Raw genomic sequence first — 22,680 nt, 5'->3', positions numbered from 1 at the left:
TGGCTGTGTAACAATTTACCCCAAAACATGGTGGTATAAAACAGCCATTTTTTATGCTCACATATTCTGTGGGTCAGAATTTGGACAGGGACAGTAGGGCCAGTTTGTCTCTGCTCCACTTGCATCTGGGCCCTCAGTTGGAAGATTGAAAGGCTGAGTGCATGTTTGGTGTTGATGCTGGCTATCGGCTAGAAGCATCAGTTTCCTCTTCACGTGATCTCTCCCCATGGACTGGTTTGGGCTTTCTCACAACGTGGTGAGAACCAGACAGAAGCCATCTCTATGTTAATGATCAAGCCTCAGAAGTCATGCAGCATCATTTCCCCTGCATTCTATTCACCGAGGCAGTCAAAGTCCCATCCAGGTTCAAGGGAAAGAGAAATAGACTCAGCCTCTTGATGGTGAATGGCAAGATTCCGGAAGAGCATATGGACTGGAAATACTGCTGTAACCATTTTGAAGATTAGTCTGCAACATATGGTATGTTACAAGATGATAAGTTATGTGCAAGTAAAAATGGAGTAGGGTAAAGGGGGATAAGGACCCCCAAAGTGGATGAGGGAGTATAGATTGAAATTTTAACTAGGCATCCCTGAACACAGATTTGAAGATTCGTGTATTATTATGTGGATATCTGGGGAAAGAACATTCCAGGCAAACAGCTCACACAGTGAACCTAGGTCAGGGGAATACTGGTATGTTTGAGGAATACTCAAGGAAGCTAGTGTGGCTGGAGTGGAATGAGCAAAGTGGGGAGAGTAGTAGGAGATGAGCTCAGAGATATGCCTGGGCCAGATATGTTGCCTTTATAGGCCATTGTAAAACACTTTTCTGAGTAAAACAGGGGAGCCATGGGAGAGTTTTGAACAGAAGTGACATCTGCCTTATGTATACAGTTCTACTCTTAACATAATTCCATGTCTCTTCCCATGATTGTTTGATAAAGTGATAAAAGTTTTGAAATAGAAAAAGGATATTGAAAGCCTTAAATAATTCTTAAATTTTATGATTGGTCCCTAAATTGTTAAAGCTTGAGTATAGCTTAACGTCTGAATTTCTTGGAACTTTTAGGAAACCAGCACTTAAGCAAACCCTTAAATGGAATTAGTAATAGACTGCATCAGAAAAGTAATACTTAAAAGCTTTTTGTCTAAAATCACAAACTAATAGAAAAATTAGTTTGAAATCATACATATTTAATTACCCAAAAGAGTTCAGAAATTATAGAACATTCATTCTGCCTGTGATTTATAAAAGTTTAAATAAAATATAATTGGGGTAATACACTTACAGAGGAACATGACGTACAGTGAAGAACATGACAAAATCAACTTCCCCAGCAACAATAAAATTGGACAGAACTATCAAAAACAACCATTTTAGGGCTCTGGAACTCAAGCAAAGACATACAACAAATTGAGAAGAATTTGTTAAAGAAAAACTACTCAGCTTTGGGTAGGAGGTTGTTTGAGGCATTTTATCATGTGACTTCTCCCATTCTTAGTCCCTTCCTCCCTTTTCTCCATACCTGGTAGTTCAGGCAAGGGGCAAGCCTTGAAAACCAACCACTTTGCTACTGGAGGGGACTGGCTTGATTTGAGCAGAGAACAGGAGAGTTCCACACCCAGGAGGGCTGTCAAAGGTCAACTCTCAGATAGCCTGAGGTTGGAATGTTAGATGTGGCAAGTCACGGACCAGGAAACTACTCAGAAATTTAACGTGGAGATCCAAGGAATGAGACAGCTAGCCATAATTTGTCTTGATAAGGTCCTACATGTCACTGGTGGTCTAGAAGACTGCTCAGGAGAGATCAGAAAGGGCCCTAACTACCTTATCCCTGGCTGAGTGTCCCAACTTGAGTCAAATGCTAACCCTTGGGTAGGGGCTAAGTCATATAATAACATGATTTGGAGGGAGTGGAAAAATGAATCCATAGTGTCGGAGGTTCGTATAGTAGTTAATCTTTGTGGGAAGGGGTGGTAATTGGAAGAGATCACAACAAGTGTTTCTGGAATACAATTAATGTGCTGTTTCTTGATCTGGGTGCTGCTTCACACATGAGTTCATTTTGTGATAATTCATTGAGCTGTATATACACTTAAAATTTGTTCTCTTTTCTGTATATATGTTTTATCAGTTGTCTACTGATGCAGTAATGCTGTATAAGAACCATAGAACCTCAGTGGTAAGGGACAGTAGACATTTATTTTTGCTCGTGAGTCTGGGTTAGCTGAGCAGATGTGCTAATCTGCATTGATGTGTGCGCTAAGATCAGTTGATCTTGGTAGGGCTTGCTCCTGTATCTGCAGTCAGCTGGCACGTACCCTGAGAGCTGGCTGGTCTAAGGTGGCCCCAGCTGGTGTAACTTGTCTGTGCCATGCGGTCTCTCATCCTCCAATAGGATTCCAAGAGACTGAAGGGAAGCACGTAAGCCTCTTGAGGCCTAGGCTTGGAACTGTCACACCATCACTTCTGCCTCCTTCCCTTGGCCAGAGGCATTCCAAATTCAAGAAGAGGGGAAGTAGATTCCACTTCTTGATAGGAAAAGTGAGAAGTCACAGCACAAGAGGGTACAGGGAGGAGCACTGCATTCAATTTTGCAGTGAATCTACCACATATGTTGTATTTCAATTTAACAACATATAGATAAATAAAACAAATATAGCACAGTATTGACAGTTGTTAGATCTAGATGGCTATTTATGGGTATTCATATTATACTTTCTGCTTTTTCTTTTTTTTTTTTCCTTGCTTTTTTTCCCTACGTTTAAAAAATATATTCTACAAGTGACACTAAATTTTGACAATCACTACTTTGGTCTCTCTGACTTCTACTGAAACCTCTGGCCTAACTAAGGCATATTTCTAATTTCTATTGACTACAGAGAAGAAGCAGCTCAATCATGCTGGCAGCCTAACTACTAGTAATAATCAGTAGTAATACCACCCATTTATTTATTTATTTACTTACTTACTTACTTATTTTTGCGGTACACGGGCCTCTCACTGTTGTGACCTCTCCCATTGCGGAGCACAGGCTCCGGATGCGCAGGCTCAGCGGCCATGGCTCACGGGCCCAGCCACTCCGCGGCATGTGGGATCTTCCCAGACCGGGGCACAAACCCGTGTCCCCTGCATCGGCAGGCAGACTGTCAACCACTGCGCCACCAGGGAATCCCCCACCCATTTATTGATACTAGATTACCTGACTCCCTTGGATCAAGCCATAAAAATTATACACAAACTGTTAAGGTTTCTTGAAAACAGTGGTTGGGGGAAGAATGAGGTATATTAAGTACCTACTGTGTGCCATAGGCATGACACCATGTACTTTACATATATTATTTAATCCTCGCAACAGTCTTGGGGGATGGGAGTTGTTATCCTCAATTTATAGGTGGGGTCATTGAGGCTCAGAGAGTTACTAATTTGTTCAGCATTTTATAGCTACTTAAATGGAAGGCCAGAGATAGGAATCTAGCTTTGGACTCTAAGTCAAACAGCTGTAAAGAAAGCAGTGTTTGTTTTTGGAACTAGATAATTTATTATATGTTAAACCCAGTGTTTGTGAGAATTAAGAAAACATATGTGTCCAGCACATAACCCAGTACTTTAGCTGTCATTATTACTAAAATAATCACTCATGTTCTAATCAGAGTACAACTATCTGATTGTTCAAATAGCAGAAGACTTAAATCTTTGTGAAGTACTTATATTTTTCAGATGTTTTGGGGGATTTATGTTAAATATAAATGTTGATATTTTTAAAAATAAATGTTTGTGTTTAAACAGTTGCTAAGCCAACTTAAAGGAAATTTAGAAGAGGAAAATCGACATCTACTAGATCAAATTCAGACATTAATGCTACAGAACAGAACACTATTGGAGCAGAATATGGAAAGCAAGGATCTTTTTCATGTTGAACAAAGACAGTACATGTAGGTACCAAATAATCTTGCACTCTGAAATATTACTCATGATTTTATCATTGCCATACCTGGTGGCAGAGGAAATGCAATGCTAATTTTTCTTGATTTGCAACATTATTGTTTCGATATATATTTTTTTAATATTTATGTTCTGGGCTAATAACCAGAAAAACTAACATAAAAACACATGGATCCTACTCTTAATGAACTATTAATATAAAGCAAGAAATACAAATAAATTCTGTAATGGAGGTGTGTATAGGAAACCATAGAAATACAGCAAATATAAGGGAAGGAATACCTTAGTCTGCAAGAGAAGGTGGACTTTCTAAAGATGATTGCTTGAGCTGAGACTTAAAGGTTCAGTAGGAGTTTGCCTAAGGAGGCATACCAGCCAAGAGAGCAGCAAATGCAGAAACAGGAGGTGTGATGAAAATATATTATTACTGTGGTATAGGATCTAAAAATTAATTGTTCTTGCTGGAACAAAATTGAGGAAGGAGGAGTAGCAGAGAAGTGGCTAAACACTCAGGAGCCACTTGACAAAGGTTTTCTTTGCCGTACAAAAGACTTGCTGAAAAATTTGATCGGGGAGTAATGTGATCAGATTTGTGCTTTTTGTTTGTTTGATTGATTGATTGTTTGTTTAAACCACTGATGACATTAGAGTGTAGATTGGAGGTTCTAAGAATAGAGACAAGGACTAAGTTTTAAGAAGGCTGTTGCAATAATCTAATGAAAAATAATTCATAAGCAGTGGTAGTTGAGATCAAATATCAATACAAGAGAGATGTGAAAGACAGAATTGACAGAGCTTAATTATTGGTAAGTTGTTTCTCTGTTGAGAGTGTAGGAATCTGGTAAAATCAGAGATTTTGGCCAGGTTAGCTCAGTGGATAGTCTTTGTAATACACCATGATTCACCTTTACTAAATTCTTCTCTTCCTCTTGTTCCCTAAATGAGAAGCACCATAGTATAATAGAAATAGCACAGATGTTGAAATCAGACAGCTCCTAATTCAAATCCTAATTCTTCTCATTACTAGTTATGTGACTATAGACGAGTTACTTCATTTCGTTGATCATTGGTTTCTTTTTCTCTAAAATAGAGATATAACACCTACTTCCAGCGTTATCCTAAGGTGTAAATGAAATAATATGTGACTTTCAGACTTAACGTATATAATGGTGAGCTTCAGGGCACATTTGAAACCAGGATACACCATACATTTTTTTAAGTGTCAATTTTATTACAAAATTTGGAGAAAACATTATTTTTATATTAATACACAGGTATACCAAGGAGCAAAAGGTAGAGTTTGTGTGAACTTTTAAGATAAATGTAAATTTCAAAGAAATTTCACATTTGTGGCTGGCCACTTTGGATCTTTAATCCTTTTGGCAGCATGTATGCCTTTACTCTCTGCCATAAGGGGTATTTTAGCTTAAGAAGCAGTGAGTGTATCTAAAATTTTAGCATTTAAGTTTCCTGTCCCTTAAGCAGAGGTATTATCCAACACTTTATCTTCTTAATATTATGAATATTATATTTGGTGGATAATCCAAATGGTGAATAATCCATTTCTAAGGTTTCAGTGATCGTATGTATACAGTTGACTTATAAATATTAGTACCTATTCTGACTTTTTGAATTTAAATTTAAAATATCATCTTACATGTCAGACAGTTCTACCTGAATGCCTCTGTCACATCGTCCTAGTAGGAGTGACAGTGAATAAGTAGTACTGAGAATTTGGAGTTCCTGATGATATTTCAGCAGGTAAAAGGAGAAAAGAACTGGGAGGTATAGGCTGTGTGCTATTTGAGCTGTGGTATAACTAATGGCAACATCTATTCACAAAGTTCTTCTTCCATATAAACTCTCAAATCATTTCCTTCTATTTCCCACTACCCTAATTCTTCCCTCCCACTCAATTAGGCTACCCCCATTAGCATCCTGAATGCTTTCTTTACCTCCATCCTTTCTGATTATATCCTCTTCCATCACTGAGTTAAGGTATGTAAAGCATAGATTTTATAATGTCACATTGTAGTGAAACCTTCAATACTTCTGATTTTCTGTTAAGCTAAATCTAAACGTGAAACTCCCTCACTCCTTATTCTCAGCTCAGCTGTTTAATTTAGCATTTTTATTTTTTGTGTCAGTCTATCTGATATGGCCTTTTTCTTCATGAGGCTTTCCTTGGTCATCCAAGATGGAAATATTTTCCCTTTTATAAGTTCCTTTGGTACTTCCATGGTACTTTTATTTTGTCATGACTACTATTTTGGATTATAACAGTCATTTGTGTATGTATCTTCTCTCTCCTACTGTACTATAAGCAGAGCTGGGCAACTTACTATTCATCTTTATATACACCTCATGGCTCATGCCTTCCTCACTGTGAATGATCGCTAAATATTTGTTTAATAAATAGTATTCTTTGGCATCACAGTTTTCTTAGAGAGATCATTTTACTTTCATTTCCCTATATAATATATACTGTGAAGAACATAAAAATGAAACTAAGATGTGGTGAAGCTAGTGTATTCATGCATTCCTGGAGGCAGGAAATAATTCTCTACTAGTAAATTAAGCCTAAATAATTCTGCCATAAAGGAAAAAAATCTGTTTGCATGAAGATGTCATTGTAGGATTATTTATTGTATTTGTAACTGTTAAGCAAGCTATCCAACATTTTAATTTTTTGCCTATATAAATTATGATAAATCACCCATCATACCAAAAATGATTTGATATACTAAAGATCCAGAAATAGGGGAATAGTCAGTGTTGATATAATGTTGTTTAATAGCTGTAAAAAGATGTTGAGAGAATTCTTTTGTCATGATGATACTGTAATATGGAAGATTTTCTTCAAACAAAAATCCTATTGAAGAATTGAAACTTTAAGTCCTATGTCCTTTTATTTAAGTAAGTCATAAATTTAAAGAAAATGAGAAACTTAGAAAAATTCCATTGTTACTACCTATTAAATTCTTAGTTGTCAACCGTGGTATCTGTATTTCTTTATGTTCTGGGGAGAAGTTAGATCATAGTCCCCAAATAATACCATTCATAACTGTACAAAATATGATGCATGTCCTTTTATTTTTATAGTGATAAGTTAAATGAATTAAGACGACAGAAGGAGAAATTAGAAGAGAAAATTATGGATCAATACAAATTTTATGACCCATCTCCTCCTAGAAGGTACTATTAACGAGGTTTATTTTCATTTTTATTAAAAAAAAAAAAAAAAGAAGCTTCTGATTTTGAGAGGGACTCATATGTTGAATGTTAGACTGATAAGAATTTTTTTAAATTATTTTTTAGGAGAGGCAACTGGATTACTCTAAAAATGAGAAAACTGATAAAGTCTAAGAAAGACATTAATCGGGAGCGTCAGAAATCACTAACATTAACACCAACCCGCTCAGACTCCAGTGAAGGATTTCTTCAACTCCCCCATCAAGATAGTCAAGACAGTTCTTCAGTAGGTTCAAACTCTTTAGAAGATGGCCAAACTCTGGGGACCAAGAAAAGCAGCAGTGAGTGCTTAAACTCTTTAAACATTTGTGATCTCTAGTACTGATTTAGAATCCACTGTCCTTTGGGATAATAGTCTGATGAATGTGTTTCTTTTTAACTCCATATCATTTTAAAATTCATTGCCTACTGCAATACTGCATAACCACATGATTTTCTATATTGTGTATTTAGAGAAATATCATACACAGAGATACCATCATTTGGCCAGGGAGGTAAAATAGTACAGAAAGACCAGTGAAATGAGAGCCAGAATACCTCTGCCACTTGCTAGTCCTGTTAACATGGGCAAGCCTTTTACCTTTGTGTCATACTTCACAGGGCAATTTTGAGGAGCAACCAAGAAATATTTATAAGAGCTCATTTTCAAAAAAAAAAAAAAAGAGCTCATTTTCAAAATTATTTATAACTTAATAATAAGGTTTTTTATAATGACGTCTCACTCATACTTTGATGCTGTCAAATTGGAGAAAAGTTACATTGTGGGGAAGCAAAGAAAAGTCGCTATGAATTTGAAGAGAATGTTATTCAATGATTTAGAAATAGTTTAAGGTTATAAAAGTTATTGAGGGATTGTTTGGTAAAGGTTCAATGAAAATAAAATAGAGATATAAGTTTGTGCATAAACTTGCGATTTAACTTTTTAAATTACAAATGTAGAAGTATAATATCATAACGTGCCCTATACAATTAATACTCTCTTGATTTCATTATTAGTGCACTTTGCTAAACATCAAGAGCAAAGTAAAAGCCTAAAAAAGTGTATTTTAAGAGAAAGAAAAGAATCCAGTGGTAGGCCCTTTGAAGATATACAAGAATTTGACTACTAGCAATGTTCTTATAAAATATGTAAACAGGATACTATGAATCCACTCACACTATAACCAGAATCACTAAATTTAAAAGTATATGTATGTATATATGTTTACACATATATATACATATAGTAAACTATATATGTGTGTATGTGTATGTGTGTGTATATATATATATATATATATATATATATATATATATGAATTTCAGTACTATTCTTCTGAAGTATAGTATAGGCAAAAACAGCTACTACTTCCCCCAGGGTTAGACTCTCCATATGGGCAGCTCTCAAAACACTCAAAAAACTATATAGATGTTGTTTTGTCCTCAGGGGAATTATCTCTGAAAAAACAGTATTTAGAGTGTAGGAGATTAGACATTCATTATAGGCTATATTTCAGAATGCAACTATAGCACCCTATAAACTAGAATCCACAAGTAAGCAACAAAAAAATCATACACATACCTGAGTACATATTCATATATACATACATACATATGTACAAGTGTGTGTGTGTGTATAAGAAAGTGGTTTAATTCTGTATATCCATATAAGATTAGTCTTGTCAGCCAAATCTACATGAAACCTGTGAGTATGGTAGAGAGATCATCAAGTTTTCCTTAAAAAGGTGCCAGATGATTCAATTTTATCTGCTACCTTTGAATATAAAATATCTTACATCATATTTAATGAGAAATGGTCATGGGTATACTTAATTTTTTTAATTAAAGGAAGATATTTCAATTCTGATATGAAAATATACAAAAGAAAGGCACAGTCTTTTTTGAGGTAAGCTTGTTTGTTTCAAATATAAATCTGTCATTCCTTCATACTCTCTGCTGAAACATCCAGAGTAAGAATCAGAAGAAAGTAATATTCTCCTTTCCAGCAGTTGTTCAGTTTTAGAATTTTAAAAATAAACGCAAAACCCAACCATTCTAATGTTCCCTTAATTTCAATATAGTTTGGGAAGAGAACATTGTATATCTGCAAACTAATTGCCATAAGAAGGACCACATTCCACCACTGGCAAATTTAAAACTCCTTTAATCCTGTCCCTTTTGGATGAGTGCCTGTCAGTAAAGCAGTCTGTGGAAAACAGTTGAAAACAGGAAAAGAAAGTATCTAAACAAGACAGTGTGTGCATGCTGCAACCACTCAGCTTTGTTTTAGCTAAGTGTCCATTTTTACATTGCTTTCAGTTCATTTCTTTTTAATCATTGAAAACAGCTGTGTTTACCAAGCTAGAAATGAAATAAAAGCTTAAATGAATCATGGCTATTCTTAATAGCAATCAAATAAATAAGTTAAAAAGCTGTATGTCCTTGCATTCTCCTTAATGAGTGATACTCGTCAGTTTGTCAGAAGAGCTTTTTATTATTTATAAGATGATAGCAAACCCTGAGAAACAGCATAGTTATTAAGGCTGTGTACAGTATGATTTTAAATCTTGATGTGAGTTTTTCCCCTAGCTCTTAAATTGCAGTTCCAAAAAGGTGTAACAGTTTTTCGTATTAAAATCTTCTTAAAGTGTAGCTTAAGAATGTTAGTGACTCTAGTGAACATTTTAATTTTTATGTTAACAACTCCTACTGTAGTATAACACTAATTTTCCTTCATATAATTTTCCTGCATAGTGCTACCTTTGATTTTTTTTAATAACCCTAAAAGCCCTTTAAAATATCTAAAAATGTTATAAATACATATTTTTCTGTCATTTTTGCTTGCTTTAGGTTACCTCTTTATCTTTTCGGCTTATCAAAGCTTAAAAGCTACTATCAAAATACTGTTTTTTTTTTGTCACAGCCAACCTTTTGCAAAATGAAATTAATATAATTGTCATCTCTTGAAAGACTTCTCTTAGAAGAGTATATATTTCTGTGGTGCTGCTAAATAATGCACCAGAATTCAGTTTAAACCAAGAAGTAATTCCCTATTTTCTTTTTTAAAGTTTAAGGAAATAACGGAAGTTTTTTTAAGTTTCTTTAGATTATTTTAAACATCCCCTAGTTTTTGTTGAGGCATTTTACTAATGCCTGTACTAAAAATGTACAGGATGTACATTTTTCTGAATTACTTTTTTTTCAAAATAAAATCTTACAATTTAAAAAGTTAAAGAAAGCCTGAAAGCCTTCTACATTTTCATCATGTGTACTCTGTGATCCACCAATAATGGCCCTAATAATAAAGGTGTATCTTTACAACTTAACTAGGAAAATTGTTCCTTCTGTAAGTAGTTCTAATCAGTTCCTATATTTCTAGGACTTTAGTCAATCCAAGCTTTCAAAGTATATGTTTCTCATCATTGTCTTCAGTGCTTTTCCAAGTATTTTAAAGTATCAAAGTACATATTTCATATTTCATTATCACTCAGCAGCACGAGAATAATAGCTTTAGTATAGTTTACATAGCTGAAGCTCAGACATTCATTTCTGTCCTTAATTTCAACATTTAACTCCCATCTGTTCTTCTCCCTTTTTTCTTTCATTTTTCTGTTTCTGTTTTTCCTCATGCTCTGACATTAAAGTGGTTGCACTGAAAAGACTGCCCTTTTTGAGGAACAGACCGAAGGATAAAGACAAAATGAAGGCCTGCTACCGTCGTTCCATGTGTAAGACTTTATGACAGTTCAGCTTCTTTCAAATGACTACACTGGCTTACATTACTAATTTTTCACTAACCATTCTTTGGACTGTGCCAATTTTCTTATTTTGCAAAGTGCAGTCTTCCTGTAATACAAGGAGCTGGAAGAATATTTTTTTTCATAACTGGCACTGAATTTGCATTATATGTATGTTCACTTATACATATACATGCATATGTTTAGTCATACATGTAATATACTTGGAAATTTCCAGTACTTTCTAAAGGTTGGCAGAAAAAAACCTTTAATTTTATATGCCATAGAGATTTCTTCCCAAAGAAATTTACTTAAAGAAAATATAACAAAACCTTTAGCATTAGGTATTTAATTTCTTAATGAACTAGGATTAAATAATTAAATAAATAAAGTGGCCTGTAACCCTTGAGAATGTTTGTCATTCTTTATATAATAATACTCTGGTTTTTTCTTTTTTTAAGTGGAATGGGTAATTACATAATCACATTAAATGTCTGTCACTTTGGATATCCTCTCTTTCAGGTTTTTATTGAATGGTATACTTATTTGATTCATAAAATGAGTAATTTCTTCAGTAATCTGCTCTGACCAAGGACTGTTTATCATTTTCAATAGTGATGCTGTAAAGAACTGCTCTCCATATTACCTTTATTCATTCCATTTTTGTCACCACAGAACCACATTATGAAGGCTTCTAATTATATTGTACATCACTGCTCAAAAGCATGGCAGTTGTACAGAGTAAAATTCCTTTTCCTATCTTTAAAGGGGGTGGAGGGTGATAAAAACATTTATTGAAGTTTATCAGCCTTCGGCCTACTCATTTCATTCAGCTGAATGCATGTCATAATTCAAATGACCTTGTGGTTAGTTTTTTATTTCACTTGCATTAATCCATAGACAAAAGTCAGATCATTTTTAATACAAAATAGAAATAAGAGCAAATACATTAACCATGCTGATTCATTTGCTTTCATTTGCATCCCAGCCATGAATGACCTGGTGCAGTCCATGGTCCTAGCAGGAGGACAGTGGACAGGTAGTACAGAGAATTTGGAGGTTCCTGATGATATTGCAACGGGTAAAAGGAGAAAAGAATTGGGAGCTATGGCCTTCTCTACTACAGCCATCAACTTTTCAACTGTCAACTCTTCTACAGGCTTCAGATCCAAGCAGTTGGTTAATAATAAAGGTATAGGCCGTCTGCTATTTGCACTGTGGTGTAACTGTTGGCAACAGGAATTTTAATTTGACTTTCCCGTGTTTACTTTTTTGACAGCAGCAACCTGAAATAATGATCAAAACAATCTGGATTTGATCTGAGGGAATTTTCAAATCATTTCAAAAATTTAAAACATCGTACAAATAACTAAAATCTTTCCTAGGCCTTTCATAATAAACAGATAATGAGCTAACAAGAAATGGAAAAGTAAACCAAGTAAAAGAATGCGAAAAGGAGAGAGTGATAGAAGCTTTAAAAAAAAACACAAAAAAAAACCTAGAAACACTATAGCATCACAGAGAACCACATAGAGCAACCCAGGCTCTTGCTTTGATTTGCAGGGTCACAGGCAGATTGTTTCAGTGCTTCTGGTGTTTTCCCTAAGCAAGTCAACTCTCATCAGAGCTATTCTGTTTCTTACTCCTATTCGTTTCTGATGGAATCTATGAAATATGTTAAATCAAGATGTATTATACATGGTTGAAAAAGAATTTCCATATTCTGCATAAATAAAATTTTATAATTTTTTTGTTAAAAATATTTTTATATTCATTTTGCTATTTTATGTAGATACTACATCCTTTGAAGACGTAAGTCCACAAGGTATTAGTGATGATTCTAGTACGGGATCAAGAGTTCATGGTAAGATATGAACTTTATTTAGAGAGTACATATTACATACAGAATGAGAATGCTAAGACTCTTGCATTGACCTGCTGAATGTAGCACTGCCAGCAAGCATGTTTTCTCTAACCTGCATCTCATAGCTACCTCTGCTATTTCTTCAAACCTACTACCCCCTTTTGCCTTTTTTAAGGTTACTACTTCATCCAAATTGTCTCTGTTTTCATCAAGGTCATTTATAAAGTATGCCTGCACAATGCTCAAAGGTAATTTTGTTGCCATTTTGGCATAAGGTTAAAGTGATGAGATACATTTTATGTTTGATTTTAAAAATACTCACTTTGGCAAAGGACAAACTCTAAGAAACCACATTTTCTGCAATGTTGAGCATTTCAGAGTTTTTAGTTTCTATCTGGAAAGTCATATCTTACCAAACTAAATTAACAAATAATGGATAACGGAATTTCATATGTAAAGGAGTATGTTAAAGGAATTTCATATGTAAGCAGGACTTTAAGACGTAGGATAGGGCCATGTTAACTGTGCAATTGTTTCCCTTGTATGGATAGGAATACAGGACATTAACTGTGCAGATGCTCATATTCCTCCTGTTCGTGGCATCTCTGCAATGTGCAGGGTTCCTTGTCTGATCTGTTGTAAGTGACCTAATCACCAGTTTTTTTTTTTGGCCGGGGGGGGCATGTCATTCTGTTCAACTAAAACAGTCCTGGTATCCATCTAGAAATCCATTTCCAAATCTAATTATGCACTTTTATCTTCTTTTCTTTGAATCTCAGCTATTGTCTGAGAAGTGTCCTGTTCTCAGCTGTTTAACTGAACTATCTGGAAATGCCTTTGCTCTCTAATCTGTAAGATTCAACTCTCTGTGGGCATGCTCAGCCTGTGAAAGTATGCATGATTGCTTCCTCAAAGCATTCTGTAATCAGAATGTAAAGTTCATTGTCTTCAGCTGGAAGTTTTATCACTGTCTCCTGATTTTTTCATTTAGCTTCGAGACCAGCCAGCCTTGATAGTGGCAGAACATCCACTAGCAATAGCAATAATAATGCTTCACTCCATGAAGTCAAAGGTATGCTGTAGGTAAATTTATTAATATGCTCCATCCATTTCCAGATTTAAAAGTGGGAGATTGATGAAGTTTCTAGGGTAAAGTATGAAATCCAAATCATTCTGTGTTTGGAACATAGTTCCTTGGAATATTTTATACTTTTCACATTGCAATACAAATGTATTTCAATGTGTACAAATGTAAAAACAGGAGCAGTTATTTTAGTTTCCATTTTTCATCCTCACAGATAAAACCTTTTTCTTGTAATCTTTATATTTCAAAATATCTATAGGTTCCTATTTTACTTACATTTTGTCATTGTCATGAAAGTGGTTGTCCTTAACTTTCTCATGATACATGTACATTGAACTCACAGAAGGTGTTTTAGAAATAGTTTTAGCTTTTCTTATACATGAAATAAGGAGGAATATATTTTTTTAATTTGAAAAGACAATTGTGTGTGTGTGTGTAAGTGTAACAAGAGCCAAATGGGTGCATAGTTCATATAAAGAATTAGTTCAAGATATCTTTTTCCTCAATTTTTTAATATGCATTCCAAGGTGAAATTTTTATGTAAATGTCTGGAAGTATTGACTAACGCCTTTTTCCTTAAAGGTATACTGCCTACTCATATTCTGGAATTATTTAATAGATTATAAAGGTTTGTGAAAGTAGTTATTCTCTACAGTCCAGAATTGTTAAATTATAATGAGTGCATTTGTTCTGTTGCTTTTTCATATTATAAAATCATTTTGTCTCAGTTGTGATTATATTTTATGATTAATGCTTTGACTTTGTTGCAATGATCTGAAAAATTTGATTTCAAGGAGGGATTATTTTTTCATTTTTATAATCATGTTTTTATATCCTGTAGAAAAATATAGTCTGAAATGTAAGTAAGTCTTTTCTGATTTGAAAATTTAAGAAAATCTTTTTCCTGTAAAATGTTACATAGCTTGAGCCAAAATCTTTCCTGACCCATTTTATTCTCTGTGATTAGGAAACCATGGAAAGTTGCATTTTCTATCTTGATGCTGTATCTACACAGTTTGCAATGGATCAAAATGAATAAGCACTCTTAAGGAATAGCATAAACTTTAGGGAGCTTTTTTCCAGAACTAGTAATTTGCATTCTGTATAGTTGTTCAGCCTCAACTGAGTCTTTGAAAGCTGTATAGCCACCATACCAACAGTGGAAAGCAGGGAGAATCAGATGATTCAGACATTAAAAAATAAAATACTACATACTTAATTTTATATTTTTACTGGAATTTTCTAAGTAATTACATGTCTCCATCTGAGTTGCCTTAGATGCTTGCTGTTTAAATTTTTTTAATATTTCTTCAAGATTATTCATTTAGGATCAACAAATAAACCTTCAGATAAGGAATACAGACCTCATAGAAAGTCAAAGAATTAGAATTTTTAGCATTTAGAAGAGTTTTTGGTTTTAACATTTTCAAATAATTAAAAATTTGTATAATCATGTTTTGTTTTAAATTGTGAGGTGTTTTACAATTATTTGAACCTGACTTTTAAAAAATGTATTATTTCCTTGTTTATTCATTCATTTACTCATCAAATGTATTGAGTGCCTGCTTTATATGTTTAGGCTGTGGGTATGGTGGTGATGGCAAGTCTTTGCCCTGTGGAGCTTATAATATTTGTCAACTTGACAAATAAGGAAGCACACTATGGTAGACATTTGTTAGACTGATGAGAGATGAACATGGTTTACTAAGCATTTCTGAATAAAGCTTTGAAAGTCAGTTTGGCTATTCGTAAGAATCCAGTCAACAAATGTCAGTACTTACATAGTTTTAATCTCATTTCTATTATTGAACTCTTAACACACCATTTACTCCAAAAGCAGGTGCAGTTAATATCCAAAGCAGGCCACAAAGCCACAGCAGTGGAGAATTTAGCCTGCTTCATGAGCATGAGGCGTGGTCCAGCAGTGGTAGCAGTCCAATCCAATACTTGAAAAGACAGCCCAAATCAAGTCCAGTGCTCCAGCACAAAACACTAGAGAGTCGAGCACATCACAAGGTCAAAACTGGTTCCCCGGGAAGTGAAGTTGTTACTCTACAACAGTTTTTGGAAGAAAGCAACAAGCTTACCTCAATACAGGTTAGTTTTATCTATGGTGACCTTAATTTAGATGGACACTACAAGTTAAATTTCTATGGTTGAACTTTAGAGCTTTTTTTTTAAGGAGGGTTTAGAGATATTAGCAATTTTTGTATTGTACAGTCTAGTGTATCAGGAAAGTAAAAGCATGGCTGTATTCACTAATCTGCTTTGATTTTTTTTTTTAAACAGATAAAGCCCTCAAGTCAAGAGAATCTTTTAGATGAAGTAATGAAAAGTTTGTCTGTCTCTTCTGACTTCTTGGGAAAAAACAAACCAGTTAGCTGTGGTCTGGCCAGGTCAGTAAGTGGAAAAACTCCAGGAGACTTCTATGATAGATGGACAACTAAGCCTGAACAATTTGTGAGACCTGGTCCTCAAAAGACTGAAGATACCTATTTCATTAGTTCTTCCGGAAAGCCTACACTAGGCACTCAAGGAAAGATAAAAGTAGTAAAAGAAACTTCTCTGTCACGACAATCAAAAGATAGTAATCCCTATGCCACTTTACCTCGTGCAAGCAGTGTGATCTCTACTGCCGAAGGAACTACTCGAAGGACAAGCATCCATGATTTTTTGACCAAGGACAGTAGACTACCTATGTCAGTTGATTCACCACCAGCTACTGCTGATAACAGCATCACTGCAGCATCTAGTGAGTACCGTTTACACCAGTGGTCCTCTCATCCACTTCACAGTCCAACTTATGCTGTAGGTTCTCAAGCACAAAATGATTTAGCTACAGACAAGCCCACGTCTCCATATGCCCAGGCCAGAAACTCAAGAACAGAAAGGTCACATTTTCTAAACCAAACTTTTGCCACTATTAATATGTCTAATGATGCATTTGGAATATCAGCTAAAGATAGCATAGACTCATTTACTGTGGCTCATCCATCTCAGCCATTTTTATCCCTGAATACAGAATTAGTTAGTAACATAAGTGGGCTACCTCCCAGACCAGTCACCAGGCTAACTGACCAGGCTTCTGCTTCTTTGGATAAAGCTGCACAGAAGGATACTGAGCAGTTTTCTGATCATCAGAACTGCAGTAACAGTAACCCACAGTCTTCTGTAGTTAGCAATAATCTTATCACTCCTGCATGCCTCTATCCTGATGACACAGAAGCTGCATTGTTGGTTTCTGAGGATAATCAAACTGTTTGGTATGAATATGGTTGTGTATGATCAAAACTGCACAATATAACACTGATGTCATTTGATATGCACTGTGCTTCTCTAATCTGATTTGAAGAGCTGCTGTTGAAAAGTATCATTTGGCTAGGTTTATACTTTTATTTTTAAATTGTGGATAGTGTTCAGGTGTACATTGTGGCATGTATATAAATGTGATTATGTAACCACAACAGAGCTTGCATGAATTATTAATTGCATTGTACATTTTTTGCATGACTTTAAGAACCTTAACAATACATGCTCCTCTTTGACATTTCTTGTCACCTAATAAGAGATTGTTACTTTGATACCTAGAGGCATGTTAAAATGGCTGCATGCTGTAATTACCAACAAGGCATTTCCAAGTCATACTTACTTCATTGGTTCCAAAAAAGAATGCTCATTGTCTCTCTCCCTCCCTTTGCTCCCCTTTCCCTCTCTCCCTACCTCTCTTCCTCTCCTTTTTTTTTTTTTACAAAATGTGCACTTCATATTGCACATGTACAGTATTAGTAAGGAAACTATGTTAAAAAGATGTCGTTTTCTTTTGCCATTTAATTATGCCTTCTGGCCTGCTGTTTTATTTTCAAAGAAATAGTTATTAACTACTGCTCATATTTATAAAATTGTTCAGATTTAAAACTTTGTTAATACTCATAAATTTAGCGTAATTCTTTTTTTTAAAAAAACATCAAATTTAAATGTGACATACAGGGACTAGGAGTATGCGTATTCCATTTCTTCTCTGCACTTTTCTTCATTTGATAAATATAAGAGCTCAAGTACTATCTTTCCTTCAAGATGACTTTTTTACTTGGCATCAGTTAACACAGTAGTTTTTTTCAGGTTTTTTTTAATATAGAGTCAGAGAGAAATAAAGCAAATCATACTCAGTGTGTGAGAAATTTGCATTTTTACTTCTGTTTAAAAAGGGTAGCAAGCTTATGTGGTGAAAATTGTTACTTATATAATTCTATAATTTATTTATTACTAAATTATATATGTCCTTAAAACAGAATTTTCTAAAATGAGTACATTGTGCTAAAATAAAATGCAAAATTAGTATTTGTAATCACTTAAACAAACAAGTATGTTTTTAGTAGAACAAATTTTAGAATTAAGAATAAATGCAAGCTCTTAACTAAAAATTAATCATAAAAGATAGAGAAAATATTTGCTAACTCCGACTTATGTCATAAACTTTAAAATTATCTTGCTGTGGTCATAGCACTTTTAAAGCAGAATCAGCTAAACTTCAATTGTTTTATTCCAGAATAAAAGAAACCCCAAGAAACCCATAACCCTGAATCACTTACTTCTAGAGAAGTATATCTTAGTTCTGTCTCTGAAATGTTTTTGCCATCTTGATTCAGCCTAAATATTACTGACAGTCATGCAGCCTGGCATCTAGAAGAAATGGGGAGGAAATTATTATTTTACATGTTGTATTAAATTGTTATTAATTGGGCAAAAGAAAACAAAATTTATAGAGAATCTTTGCTTAATGAAATGTGTATCCTGGCAATTCCCTGGCGGTCCAGTGGTTAGGACTCCACGCGTTTACTGCTGAGGGCCCGGGTTTTATCCCTGGTCGCGAAACCAGGAATCCCTGATCCCGCAAACCGTGTGGCACGGCCAAAACTTTTTAAAAAAAAGAAAGAAGGAAAGACATTTGTATCCTTTATAAATTAAGCTATTCTCTTCTTTTCTCATAGCCAGCTCTTACTAAAAATGCTTTTAATGTGGGTAATCAAATAAACACAATCAGAAATTTTTCATATTTTTTAGTATCTACATGAGTACATCAGTCTGTTTTGTTGTCACTTGTTTCATAATCAGTCCGAACATTTCAAATGTTTTTGGTGTCCCTTTTTGCATAACCTGATAATAAAACTTAATGGTAAATATAGGTGAGATTACATGGGGCCATATATGATACAAATGTAATAATTAGTGTAATTTCCACATTTAGTCAAAGATTATTTCACAACCATTTCAACTTTTTAGATAAGTCTGGCCTTATACTCTGTTTAAAATATTAAATTTATTTATAAAAGTATATTGAGAAATCATATGCTATTATAGTAAAAACTGATTATTTTAAAATATTAGACTTACAGGAAAGAAGTATTTCTAACCCAAATGGCTATAGTTATATATACAGCATGTTTTCCAAAAGAACATACACATTGTGCATGTCAGACAGATAGATACATACCATGTCCATGTGTCTTGATGTCAAAGAATACAGGTTAGACTTCCTCCAGAAACTGTCACCAGCTGTAGAGTCATAAAATTCCCCCCAAACACTATTTTACCTGTGTTTCTTGATAGCACTTGAAATCAAATTTTTAGCAGTGAGAAGAACCTTAGAAATCATATAGAGTTAGTGTTTCCCAAACTTTAAAAAAATCAACGTAATACTTTCTATGAATGAAATCTTACAAAGATGCCCCAATTTAAAAAAAAAAATTTTTTTTTGAGATAAAAGTGAAGCAACTCTGACTCAGTTGAACAGCTGCACTTTTTTTCCTCCAAGACAGCTCCATAAATACTCTAGCGGCTTCACAGATTACAGGCATACCTCGTTTTATTGCACTTTGCTTTATTGTACTTAACAGATACTGCAGTTTTTTACAAATTGAAGGTTTGTGGCAACCCTGTGTTGAGCAAGCCTATCGGTGCCATTTTTCCAAAAGCATTTGCTTACTTCGTGTCTCTGTGTCCATTTTGGTAATTCTCAGACTATTTCAGACTTTCTCATTGTTATATTTGTTATGGTGATCTGTGATCAGTGGTCTTTGATGTTACTATTGCAAAACGATTATGACTTGCTAAAGGCTCAGATGATGGTTAGCACTTTTTAGCAATAAAGTATTTTTAAATTAAGGTATGTACTTTGTTTTTTAGATATAATGCTATTGCACACTTAATAGACTACAGTACAGTGTAAACACAACTTTTACATACATTGGGAACTAAAAATTCTTGTGACTCGCTTTATTGCAATATTCACTTTATTACAGTGGTCTGGAACCAAACCTGCAATATCTCCGAGGTATGCCTGTATTAGTACCCCAGTTTTAGATGAAATTGAATAGCTTTCATATTCCTAGCTTAGATTTCTAGAAATTACACCCTTATTATTTGTGACATTGTAAATTTATATTGTTAGGCATTGGGTCCCCTTTGATCAAAGCAATTTTAGTTCTAACAGTGTAAGTAGGTATGTTATTTGCCAATAAAATATGCCTCGAGCCCTGGTTTTCTTAGTAAATAATACAATTATTTCATTGTGGATGTTTCTGCTGCTGCATGCAAGATTATTTTTTACTTTAAAACTATATGTGACCATTTAGTTAAATAAACATAGTAAGTAAACCTATCTGACACTAAGAGGGCATAAGTATATTACTTAATATCTTTTAAAATATAAAAATCAGTCTTTAAGTAAAGAGATGTCTATCAGATTAATAACATTTCCAGAGTTAGATTCCTTCTCCTTGCCCTACTCAACAAGAGCTCTTTAGTTTCTTACCTTCATGAATTGTATTCTGTTTAGCCTTTCATTAAATAACATGAAATGCTTTTCTCCTGCAGATGTGGACAAAGTACAAGAAAGCAGAAATTCAAAAAGCAGGTCTAGGGAGCAACAAAGCTCCTAATTCTATTACCCACTACATGACATGTGGGCCAAGTGGTGAGTTTCTTGCTTAAAATGTAAATGAGATTAATCTCATTTATACAAACTAACTGCATTAAGTATAAGAACAAGTGCACATTGCATTAACAGATGTAAATATTGCTTGCTTTAATTCATGACTTTCTGTCTTACTAGTAAATCAAGATTAGGTGAGTCCCAAAAGATTTTGCCCATCAGTGCAGGAAACCAATCTTTAAAAATTATTTTTCTTTTTTCCCCTCAATTTAAATTTGATTTTACTAATGAGTAATGTTTTAGAAATTATTTTCAGTTTGAAGTCTGTCTTTGTGGTAGGAATACAACTTCTGTGCAACATTCTTGATAACTGAGGAGAATAAACTAAATGCCTTTTCTATGAAGAGCCACTCAAAAAAAATTTGTCTCTGACTTTCTGTCACTCTCATCCCTATAGAAGTTATCTGGTGCATGCTGTTCTTTTAGTGGTTGCTCTGTATTTTATATCTCTTATCTTCAAGCTTTTCTTATATTTTCTTTCTTCTTTCTACCTTCCAACTAAATACAGAGAGAAAAGTGTCCTTCAGTTTCTCAGTGTGAAGCCTTTATTTCTGAAGTAACAAGACACCCAACTATAGGAATCACTTTTTAAAATCTTTAAGACTTTAACAATCCTTCGTGACTAGAGCAGGAAAGAAATACAAACCTTCATTCCTTCCTTGAATCAAGGAGCACTACTGGAGTCAACTGCCAAAATTTTTAGAAGGTTTTGTGACTTACTGTACATTGTACTGTTAAGATCTACTGAATAAAGGATGTTCTCTCACTAAGGACCAAGTGTTTTAAGGTTTCAAGAAGTACTCCACGAACAATATACTTCTTTCATCATTTGTTTATGAATTTATCCATGTTTGCTTAATGCTTCTGCTAAGTATTAGTCTAAATCTAGCCATTATATTTAGTTGTGTAAACCTAAATTAAATGCTGTAGTATGTTGTGGGATGTACTATATATCAAGATACAGAGAACATTGTTTTGGCATGTCAGAGCCTTATTTGGTTAGCAGACTGCATGTGTTGGTATTCTTTTTTTTTTTTAAGCCTATTATTTTATGCACTGCAAAAGAAATTCAGTTTATGAGATAACTCTGAAAAGTCCATAATAAGATAGGAGTTATAAAAAATTTACAGTGATATTAATCTTTCCGTATCCCCCACTAGCAACACTAAGCAATTCACACATGGATCTAAGGTAATTAAAGTGTGTTTTTCTGAAACTTTTTTTTTAGTAAGATGGTTTTCTAGAAAATGGCATTCCCAAGATAAAGCTGTTGTGTTTGAACTCATTTCCCTCCTTTAGTACTGGGTTATGTATGTGTTTGTTTTTTTAACTTGAGAGCTGACTGTTGCTTAAGAAGTTTTCTTATGGCAAAAATAATGTAAATAATTTACTATGATCTGCATTTTGCCAGGAACTCATTTATTATTAAGGTTATCACTTATTAATAAAAATCTTTCTGTTTTTGTCCTTTATAATACATTAAAGTTGGTAACTGTTATCGGTACTTTTGAAATATTTGTATGCATTTGTTACCTTAAACATTTGAAAGAAGCACAAAAAAAAGGTAAATTTAGTCAACCCAGGGAAACATCAATTTTTTTGTAGTTCCAATTTTATATCACAGTTTTATTTTCTTATGAAGTCAAAAAACTGCATTGATACTTACTAATGCAAATTCATTATTTAACAAATATCAGAATAATCTTAAAGGTCTGAAATGAGAAAGATACTAACTTTTTAATTTTAACAATATACTTCTTAGGCTCTCACTACCAGCTCTAAAAATCTTTTTGGAATAATTCCATAGTGTGTGGTTTATGAACTG

General features: G+C 34.1%; 1 protein-coding gene across 3 annotated transcripts in view; it reads left to right on the top strand.

Annotated features, from left to right (window-relative positions):
- CCDC88A (coiled-coil domain containing 88A) overlaps window positions 1-22,352 on the top strand; it is a gene marked incomplete at its 3' end in the record, with an annotated part of 125,703 nt that extends 103,351 nt beyond the window's left edge. Inside the window, exons 23-33 of one of the 3 annotated variants that reach the window (XM_082671953.1) lie at window positions 3,793-3,938; window positions 7,051-7,143; window positions 7,267-7,481; window positions 10,824-10,907; window positions 11,905-12,108; window positions 12,709-12,780; window positions 13,772-13,852; window positions 15,702-15,961; window positions 16,154-16,616; window positions 20,738-20,837; window positions 21,364-22,352. In XM_082671953.1, the coding sequence (XP_082528079.1) occupies window positions 3,793-3,938; window positions 7,051-7,143; window positions 7,267-7,481; window positions 10,824-10,907; window positions 11,905-12,108; window positions 12,709-12,780; window positions 13,772-13,852; window positions 15,702-15,961; window positions 16,154-16,616; window positions 20,738-20,802 (1,683 nt within the window). Of the gene's footprint in view, window positions 1-3,792; window positions 3,939-7,050; window positions 7,144-7,266; window positions 7,482-10,823; window positions 10,908-11,904; window positions 12,109-12,708; window positions 12,781-13,771; window positions 13,853-15,701; window positions 15,962-16,153; window positions 17,150-20,737; window positions 20,838-21,363 lie in introns of those variants that run through there. The other 2 variants (XM_082671951.1, XM_082671952.1) reach the window with 2 other exon arrangements.
- Window positions 22,353-22,680: the final 328 nt, after the last annotated feature.

This window comes from Grampus griseus (genome assembly GCF_964374135.1).
Source record: "Grampus griseus genome assembly, chromosome: 15".
Classification (NCBI taxonomy): Eukaryota; Metazoa; Chordata; class Mammalia; order Artiodactyla; family Delphinidae; genus Grampus; species Grampus griseus.
Note: the sequence above shows the minus strand (reverse complement) of the source record. Positions and strands in the feature narration are given on the sequence as shown.